Source organism: Bidens hawaiensis, unplaced genomic scaffold, assembly GCF_021521415.1.
Source record: "Bidens hawaiensis isolate Kalapana, Puna unplaced genomic scaffold, B.hawaiensis_p1.1 tig00047496_1, whole genome shotgun sequence".
Lineage (NCBI taxonomy): Eukaryota > Viridiplantae > Streptophyta > Magnoliopsida > Asterales > Asteraceae > Bidens > Bidens hawaiensis.
The window spans coordinates 103,113-113,568 of NW_027498490.1; the positions used below are offsets into that span (position 1 = coordinate 103,113).

The window sequence follows — 10,456 nt, forward strand, 5'->3', positions numbered from 1 at the left end:
AAATTTGTATGTATTTTATGATATTATTTGTATTTATAAACCTAAAAATTTGTAAAAAGGTATATTGAACGTTGAAAAAATATATAAAGTTAACAGTATTTACAACCAGAGCTTTACGTTTCATTTTACAACAAGAACAAAAACAATTATTTTTATGTGTTCATAAGAAAAACAAGAAAATATAAGAAAATTCTTACTAGCTAATTCAGGAATATATAGCAAAAGAAATAAGATTAAACTTCAAATATTCTTATTTATTTTTAATTAAACAGTATGATACTGCCTATGTAATCTCTCACAATATTATATTTATGATTACAAAGAAAGGACAATCACAAAGGGAATCGCAGACTCATCATTACGAAATACAAGCAATAATCCATAAATCATTATGTCCACGCCAATGAAAGAATTCACCACCAAGGTATGATCATGCATGCATTTTATTTATCAAAACTCACCCCCTGCATGCAAAATATATATATTAAATTATCAGAAATAATCTTTTTTATTACTCCGTATTAATTCCTTAATTATTATAATATATTAACATAAATGCTATACCTTTCAAACTCTAAAAATCCCCTGGTTAGATGGTGTGAATCTCATGTTCACTGTATTGATGCCAGGTTCTAGAAAAGAATTTAATTATGAAATGATTAAAAACTTTCTATATTTAAAAACTGATTATATAAAAGGAAGTACTTAAAATTTAAAAAATATAAGGGATTTTACCAGTTGGAGAAATTTGAACAAAAAAACTAGCTCCAATGATAAAGTAGCAAAGTAGAAGAACCACTCCTTTAAGGTAATGTGAAGTTCCATCCTGCATATATTGGTTTATATAAGTTAATAAATTTTATGAAGATAATTTAAATGTTTTTTATAATAAATAAAATACAATAAAACATACCTGTAAGGTGAAGGCTGTGGCGATGATTGAGAGGGCAAGACAACCAGTTTCAAGGAGACTGAAATCAAGATCCATTTTGATGCCAATAATCCATGCAACAATAACACTCATTGGAACCTAAATCATAAATAAACTATGTTATATTTAAACAAATCCAAAAAATACTCCGTAGTTAACAATAAAATGCAAAAAGAAAACTTACCACAAAAACCGAAATTTGAGTTGCAGAACCAAGTGCCACACCCAAAGTTATGTCCTACAATTATGAAAAATTAATCACATTAGTTGTTTTTGAAAAAGGGGGGGGGGGGGGGAATTATGTTCAACAACGCAACTAGATACCAACTAAAATTAAATTATTTACCAGTTTGTTCTTGAAAGCAAAGATGACGGCTCCAGCATGCTCGGCTGCATTTCCGACAATTGGTAGTATGATGATGGAGATGAAGCTCATTGATATACCCCATGAAGTTGAGGCTTCCTGTATATTATTTATATAAAACTTGTGAATAATTAATGCTTTAAACGTAAATAAATACAATCACTTGGCTCATGAAATATTGGTGATGGTGATACCTCAATAGTGTCCACCAAGTATTCAGAAAGCAATGAGATGACTGCAGTCATTCCAATTAGCCAAATCAACCCACTCCAAAACCCTATCACTGGGGTTTCTTCTTCACTTACAACCATGTCATCCTCATCCCCCTGCAAGTGATTATATACATTTAATGCAATGTTAGCAACATAATATGCTTTTCAAACATGTTTATGCATGTAATGGGTAATTCCTAGGGGCATAAACCAGTCGTCTCGTGTAACTTATATATAGAGCTGGCCGGATCATTTCGAGATATATTTCTAAAGCATGAGCTCAACTCGATCGACTTGTCTATTGTTTATTAATTTTTTATTATTATTAATTTAGGTGGATAAACTTATAGATATTTAAGTTTTTGTTTATATTTATATATTTATGAATTTTATATATAACATATTTAATTATTTTTAATATTATTATATATAATAAATTAATAATAACTATTATGTAAATATATTAAATAAATAACCTGGCTCAGACTCGACGACGACTTAATTCAAACTTTTAACAAGCTAGTCTCGAGGGGTTTTACATACCTCTTCTCCTTCAAAGATGTGGCGGTGAGTCCAGAGTTGGAAGATAAGGTAAGCAAAGTAAGCGATAAGCATGACAACGGAACAAGCTCTGGACAAGTTGAGTGTTGCTTTAGCAGTACTAAGTGCATCAGCAGTTGTACTCACAACAGCAGCAGATTTGTACATGAGTGGCGACAGATGGCATAGCAGCCCCAGCAGAAGTAATGCAATGTTGACATCTGCTTGTTTCTGTTCAACAAATGTTTGCTATGCATGTTAATGTATATCCAGTATTTAACAAGTTGATACAAAAGTAAGTTTTTCTTTAAAGAGGGACACTAAAAAACCGGCCGGTTCAACGATTGAACAGGATAGAATCCAAATCTGTAATTTACGAAACAAGTATGAGACGTGTGTTGCCCAACTCGACTAGGTTGATGTTGTTAAATTTGTGATTATATTATATTAAGAGTATTTTCATTGGGGTAAACTCAAAAAAATTATTATATTCTCATATTATTCCATATATAAAACATTGAACATCTAAATACCAATTTATAATATTTGGTTCAAACCTACCATTTTTAACAAATCAAACAAAACGACACAAGCTTTAAAAAAAATCCTCAATTACAAGTTCTTTTAATTGTTTGGATAAAATAATAAAACTTATACTATATTATAATAAGAAATTTCTAAATAATGATTTTAAATTCATCAAGATAACAAGAGGTTATCAAGTCTTTATGAAAGGCCTATAACCCTCCAACTAATGGTCAATAAGCTGGCCGGTCTAGTATTGTAATAATTTGTTAGAGCACTTGCATCGATCTCATGCTCCATAAAAACTTTTTATCTCTATATTTTGGAGAAAAAAAAAATTAATGAAATACTCAAATTGACGTTTCCGTGCCATTCTCTAATTTATAAGTCCGTTTTATATGATGTATTGTAACTTTCTATCTTTAGAAAACTACTATTGACCCTCTATATAACTATTACACATGTATAAAGATGATAAAAGAATAAAATAAGTTTTTATGAATATGATAAAGATACAAATGAAAAATGAGATCTGAAAGTTTATTTAACAATTTTTTAAAGCTAGAAAAACATGTGTTTTTTATTTAAATTTAATAGATAGATTAAAAGAAAGATACGTAAATGCTATAACATGTAAATAGCATTAACCGTCCGATCGACCGGCTGATTAGTACATATATGTACATGATATATGTAATGTATACGTACATTTATTTTAATTAAACCAATAGTATGTTAAAAATTGTAATTAGAACCGGTTTTGAAAGGTTATTACCCTATCAAACTTCTGCTCAGTTGAAAGATTGGCAACGCCACCACAAAGAAGAGACGTGCCAAGAACCAAAAGAAGGTTGGAAAGAATGGAACCCAAGAGAGAATATTTGACAACATCAATTTTCTTTTCCATTAAAGCAAATATTGCAATAATAAGTTCTGTTGCATTTCCACATGTTGCATTCAACAGCCCTCCCACTGCATTAATATATAAAAAAAATACACATCAAACATATATCATTAATAATACAGTTTTATTGTTATCTTTAAAAATTAGAGAAACATCAAAACCCAAATAGATAATTAATTATTAAACTCACCCGTGGGGCCCGTGTAGAAAGCAATCTGCCTGTAATCAATGATAAATTATAAAAAAGAATTTAATTAGTTGGATATATTAATTGGAAATATATAAATTAAAAGTAAAGGAAACCGAAAATTGTTGCTTACTCCGTTAGAAAGCTCACACGTTCAGCAAGCGGAATTAATCCAAGTAAACTTAATGAGAAAACCCATGGCTGTTTAGATACAGAAAGATAAAAATTTGTTAGCTTAAATAAATCATATAAATATAATAACAGGTATTTTGTTTTAACAAAAAATTTCTTTTAATTCTTATCGTCCGTGAGACATGAACTCAATAAAAAAAATGGTGAACTCATATATAAAATAACTACAATAATACTGCTATTTTAACACCTCAGAGGAAAGCTAAACATATATTAATTGATAACAGCATACTTTATTATATAAACCAGAAGTATATTAGGTAATATGACACGTCTGCACATGTTTAATAAACAAATGGCGAACTTATATACTAAATAATAAACATAATACTTCCGTTTCAACATATCATAGAAGAAAAACATAAGTTAATTAATAACAACAAACTTTATGATACAATACTTAATTTTTAAAATACTGTTTTGAAACATAAAGATCAATTTATAATTAATAGGTGTTAAGTCCCATCCTGCAGTTTGTTTTTGTTGTTTTATTTATGTATTTATTTTTTTGTTGTTGTGTCAAAACCCTAAAATAACATTTTATAGAAGGACAACTACTAATCCACACTCAAACGACCATTCAAGCAAAAATAAAAAAATTAAAACGGCAGTTTATAAGGTATGGGTATGATGAAAGCCCTGACCTTCAAACGGCCGTTTGGTGCAACCTCAAACGGCCATTTGAAAATGGTGTGAGATTCTCAGTTGCGTGTATATATAGCATGCCTGTTATACAATCCTTTCTTGTGTATAAATCTTTTGATTAAATAATTGTCTTTTTAAGACAAGTCTGTTTATATATGATTTTGAAAAATCTAATTTTCATTGAGAAATGTAACTAAACAAAGTATGAACCGGTGGCTCTTTATTATGGTGGCCTTGAGAGAGACTCACCCTTGCATAACCGAAGCATTGGGCAGCAATAGCGAACGGGATCGCGACAAAAAGAATTGCTAATTTAGTACCCAAAATGACCTCTTGGAGATTGGCTAATAGGTTTCTAAGAGTTGAACAAGGCACTTTCGACACAAGGGACATATCGGATTTTCTACGAAGGGAGGACGAGGACTTGTTGTGTGCCGTTCGGCTACGGCCATGGCCCTGCCTCGTCTCCTTGGTCAGTCTCTTGACTGAGCCGTTTTCGAGCAACCATGGTTCATTGGAAGCCATTTGGTTTGTTATATGTGTGTGTGGAGAAGTTGGAGATTTAGTGAATGAATGAATGACTGAAGTGAGGAAACTATATACATTTATAGTAAGTTAGTAACTGATAGGGAACCTTCGTGGAAGCTGCCCATCATTTGTTTTTTTGAAATTGAGCAAATCATTGTATAAATACCAGAAAAAAAAATAAAAAATAAATATTAGAGCCGGTTAAAATTAATTACTAGAAAAATGTATTTAAACCGTGACCGGGTAGAATCAACACAGTCTCGTGGACTTGGAGTCACTACAAGCTGTAATCGTACGTTCACAACTCAGTCATTATTAAAAACCATTCACATGGTAATTATTCAAAGAGAAACAAAGGAACTTGCATTATGTGTCCAACTCACATGCTAATTCCTTTATTTTTGTAATTATTCATTACTTTCTTGTTCTTTTTTTTTTAAATAAATTACACTGTAAAGTTAGAGATTTTTTTATATTTACTATGAGTTTTATATTTAATATGAGTATAGTATTTCTATAATATTTTTACAAAAAAATTAGAGTTTTGTGAACACGGTGATTTGTCGTTGTTGGTTTTTACATGTATAGATGTTTTAAACACCATATACAAAACCTACACGCCATGCACCTAACCTTAAAAACACCATGTACAAAATTAATTGAAACACCACCTACAAAATTTACAACACCACGCAGTCACGTACAAAAGCCAATTAAAAGAACTCATTCTTTTAAAGTATAATAATAATATTGTTATTACTCATATTAAGGATGAAAAATTGTTCATAGTGATTTTTTAAAAAATATTAGCGATAAAAAATTACAATTATAAAAGATGCAGGAAAATTGCATGTCACTCTACAAGATAAACCCTTTTATTAACACACACACGATGCTTCATTACGAGAAGTATGAGAAAATAATATAGACCACTAGTTTGATTTAAAGTTTAAATGTTTAAAAATGAATGAAATGATGTAAATTATTTAATGAATTAAAATTATAAAATTATAAAAATAAATTTTTTCAGTTAATATAATTAATCAAACTATAAATATTTAATAAACTACAAAAATAAATATCTTTATCATTTAATGAATTACAACAATAAATATCTTTTTCTATTTAACAAATTGAAGCAGTAAATATCTTTTCTATTTAATGAATTGAATTCTATTAATCTCATATTTTTGTTAGTGACTGATAATAATATCAACTAATAATATGTTTTATGGTGGTCCCACTTTTTTTTATATTTCTCAACGAACTACCATTAAAAAACTTAATGACGTTAAGTTTTATCCTACAAAATTAAAATACCATATATAGATACGGAACACCATGTGCAAAACTTCGTTATAAAAAACCTCATTTAAAAAAAATGTATAACAATGCTATATACCCATATTAAGGATAAAAATATGTTCATTATTATATAGTGACTTTTAAAAAAAATTAACCATGAAAATGTTATGATTATAAAAGATGGAGGAAAATTGCTTGTGACTTTCCAAGATTAGTGACTCAAATTCTTTCTTGTCCTTCATACAATGTTAACCCTTTTATCATAGACGCACACACAATGTTTTATGTGAGAAGTGAAATTATTTCGAGTAGTGTGAGAAAACAATACGAACCATTAATTTAATTTTAAGTCTTAAATGTTTAAAAATAAATGATATTGGTGTAATTGCAGCAATAAATATACTTTCTATGGTGACTAGCCTATCTCTCAATCTAAGATGTCTTAGGGGATTAGGTTTAAATTCAACTGGGGATGTTTCCACCTATGCTTTCGTTGCATCGAGGGCACACTCTTGGAAGTTATAGGACCACAGTTTGCGGGATTGTGGTGTTGATGAATTGGATTTAGATTATAGGTGTATGTTGGATTGGTCGCACAGTTCCCTTCCCGATCTTGATATTGGCGGGTTCGCTAATAAGGACACCACCCCTAAAGCCCAAGATGATTTGGCGAGTGCCCTTTATAGTATAATCAAGTTTGGGAGAGAAGTTTAGCTAATCCACTCGCAACATAGCAGTGTTAGAATATCTTCATGCCCCTCATGCTCAGTATTTCTTGACCGTCACTCCCATCAAATGGTTAGTCCAGCACATGTCAGTAATAGAGTACCGGACCATTTTTAAATATCGTTTAACGATCCCACTGTTCCCAGTTGATGAGCCTTGCATGGTTTGCCGTAAACTTTGTTTGGATAAATTTGGTGAACTTGCGACATTGCAAGGAGCTTCTGGAGGTTAAATATAGACATGATTTGGTCAGAGGTGTCCTTGTGATGTGTTAAAATGAGCGGGGATCTCAGCAAAAAAATAAGCTCATGTGAATTTCTTGTCGGATCCATTTGAAGGGAGGGCTACTCTCCAGCAAGTGGACGTTATTGTGTTTGGATAGGCAGGGGAAGCACACTTGTGTAGACCTTACTGAAGTAGCCCCCATTTTCAGGCTTAGAGACACTGGATTTGTTGTTAGGCAGGTTGTAGTGAAGGCAAAATCATGGAAAAAGTTAAGCACTAGAAAACATGTGCTGAGAACCAACACGTCTTCATTCTTTGTTTTTAATACATTTGGGTCCCTTGCCCCTGAAGCTGTTACATTTCTCAAAAGGGTTTAACGGTAGAGCACAGTAGCTTATTGACACCGAAGAATTATAACCTTGTTTTCAATAGGATTGGTTTCGCCATTCAAAAGGGGAGGTGCCATAGCTTGTTGTCCACTTACCCGCCTCTTTATTATAATTCAATCATTTTTTTAGTAAAATATATCTTATTAATTAAAAAAATATGAATTGAACCAATAAGACTATAATACTCATTTTTCCAGTTAATATAACTAATCATGCTATAATAACTAAATAAATTCAATGAATTACAACAATAACTATATTTTCTATTTAATGAATTGATTTTATTAATCTCATAATTCTATCATTTGCCAATAATAATTTCAATTGAGAATATTCATTATGATGGTCAAATCTTATATTTTTTTAGTTTCTCGTTGAACTTCTGTTAAAAAAATTAAAGGACGTTAAGATTTATTTGAATTTTAAACAAATGTTTTAGGGATTTTGATCATAATGTGTTTGAACATATGTTAAAATCCACTAGTTGATTCATGTAAAATTTACATTGAAACATTGCTCCAACGGTGAAAGTGTATTTTATTCAGGTGTTTGAACATTCAATTAACAAAAATAAAGCTTTTTGGAGGACCGTATCGAGATAAGTTTTTCATTAATCGACTCGTATCCTCTCTCTTAACGAAAGCCCTAAAACAACAGTTTGAAATTTGGATAAAACTTAATGCCATTAATTTTCTTTTTAACGGAAGTCCAATGAGAAAATATTATAAATGGTGGGATCACCAAATGAATTGTTCTCAATTGAGATTATTAATGGCTAATGATGTGACACGTGGTTGTATGAAAAAAATGTTTGTTTTTCAAAAGGTTTGTTTCATATAATATCAAGTTTTAAATTTATAAGAATGATTTTTATCTTAACTGAACCACACATAAATAGGCAAGTGTGCATATCCTATATATAGTATAGTATAGGTATGAACCAAGTATCGATCCGCGGGCACACTTGTTTGATTTTACTACTATATCGTTGTATTTATTTTAACCGAGAGTATACATCATAGTAGTTTTGGTTTAAAGCAAATTTTTAACAGATATTTAAACAACATAAATTAAAGACAATATTTTTGGATTTTTATATTTATAAAGACATGATCAAGGGTATAAGTGTATCATCTTGGTTAAAAATCCTTTTGACTTTGTTTAACAATTAATTGGTAAACATGTGATATAAACTTGGTTTGGTACTTAAATGTGAGAATAACACATTATTCATAAGTCATGTTATTCCATGATAGTTACATGAAGAGATATGCATAACTTCATGATCTCCACTAAAACATTATTTTTTATAAGCAAGTGGTTTATATTAAGTATTTATGAGATAACTTACTTTAATGATGAGACAATCCATCAAATTACTAAGTGAATTGTCCTTGATATTTTAATAAAAATAACCTTTGTATTATACTTAACATACTAATTAAGATTAGTTAAATTGTAAAGGATCAACCATGAATTACCAAGTGTTAATCCACATAACAATTATGAACTCATGTTATAACCATCCAAGAGTTGTTTAAAATAGGTTATGTTGCACGCTCACTTGACAAGTAATCAACCAATTTTAGTGGATTCATATCAACAATTCATTTTCACAACATTGTCAACATTCTCATTTTAAAGATGATCAATTACTACTAATATTTCATTTGGTTCATGTTCATATTCAGAGTTATGTATTTTTCAACCAAGCCCTTACAAGAATGGCAATTTCCCAGCTTACCATTAAGCTTGGTACTTGGTGTCTTTTTAAGATTTATAGTTTATCAACCAATTCCTCACAAGAGTGGCAATTCCCTCGGGTTATCGTCAAGCTCGGCACTTGATGTCTCTTTTAATGTCCATATTTTTATTAACCAGTGTCTCACAAGAGTGACAGTTCCCCGGCTTATTGTCAAGATCAGTACTTGGTGTATATTTTAAGAGTGTTTTAACATTCCTCATAAAGTGATAATTACAACATAACCTTTATTTTTATAAAACAATCGCATGTTTAACAAATATTATTAAACTCAGTTAAGATTCATTATAAACCAAATGGTATATGAAATTTTAGCCAATACTAAGCATAATGTTGTATAACAAAGTAATAGATACAAACATGATCAAATTAGAACAATCTAACCAATTTGGATAACTAATATTTGATACTAATGACTACTTACAATAGCTTAATCTCCTTGATTTTCAAAGGGCGGATTGATGAGATAATTCCTTTATTAATGGTGGTAAAAATGTGTGGGTGGAGTGTATTAAGTGTTCCTCCAAGTCCTTTGAATGTGGTGGGTGTGCATTCTATTTATAGGCTGATTATGTTGCTAAATGCGGTTTATAAAAACTTAACCTAACCTAGACACTCTAGTTTTAAATTAATAAAGCTAGACTATCCTAATACTAGACCACTAGATAGGAAGTCTACCTATCAAATGTAGTAAAGCCTAATGAAGTCCGAATATCGAGTGCAAAGGACACTAGCGACACCTAAACTAGACTCGGACTAAGAAATTTATGATTTTACTGATTAAATGATTGACTAGTTAAACTAAAAACTAACACACACAGACTTCAACACTATAATCTAGAGTAATATTCAATAAAAACCTAACTCAAAGTATTTAACACTGTAGAAATATTTATATAATAACATGTATATTTTAGACGACATCAGCTTCCGGGCTCTCAACAAGGCCTGTGTTGAGCCTAGAAGCTTCTGTTTTGTCTTCTCTTTTACTATCAATATGGATGTGCTGAGAGTTAACTTG

At 30.4% G+C, this 10,456-nt stretch overlaps 1 protein-coding gene across 1 annotated transcript; it reads right to left on the reverse strand.

The window, feature by feature from the left end:
* Nucleotides 1-228: 228 nt before the first annotated feature.
* LOC143597030 (vacuolar cation/proton exchanger 3-like) lies at nucleotides 229-5,070 on the reverse strand. The gene is made up of 12 exons (XM_077075653.1): nucleotides 4,750-5,070; nucleotides 3,797-3,864; nucleotides 3,667-3,695; nucleotides 3,348-3,544; nucleotides 2,051-2,278; nucleotides 1,490-1,621; nucleotides 1,278-1,394; nucleotides 1,116-1,169; nucleotides 914-1,030; nucleotides 736-826; nucleotides 565-632; nucleotides 229-464 (listed from the first exon to the last, which is right to left on the reverse strand). Exons 1-11 carry the CDS (start codon nucleotides 5,023-5,025, stop codon nucleotides 568-570), a joined length of 1,374 nt encoding a protein of 457 aa, XP_076931768.1. The 5' UTR covers nucleotides 5,026-5,070; the 3' UTR covers nucleotides 229-464; nucleotides 565-567.
* Between the last annotated feature and the right edge of the window lie 5,386 nt (nucleotides 5,071-10,456).

Coding starts and splice junctions, on each gene's coding strand:
- LOC143597030 (XM_077075653.1), bottom strand. CDS start 5,025: ATGGCTTCCAATGAACCATGGTTGCTCGAAAACGGCTCAGTCAAGAGA. Junction 1,622..2,050: donor ACATCTTTGAAGGAGAAGAG/GTATGTAAAACC, acceptor AATCACTTGCAG/GGGGATGAGGATGACATGGT. Junction 1,395..1,489: donor ACTTGGTGGACACTATTGAG/GTATCACCATCA, acceptor AATAATATACAG/GAAGCCTCAACTTCATGGGG.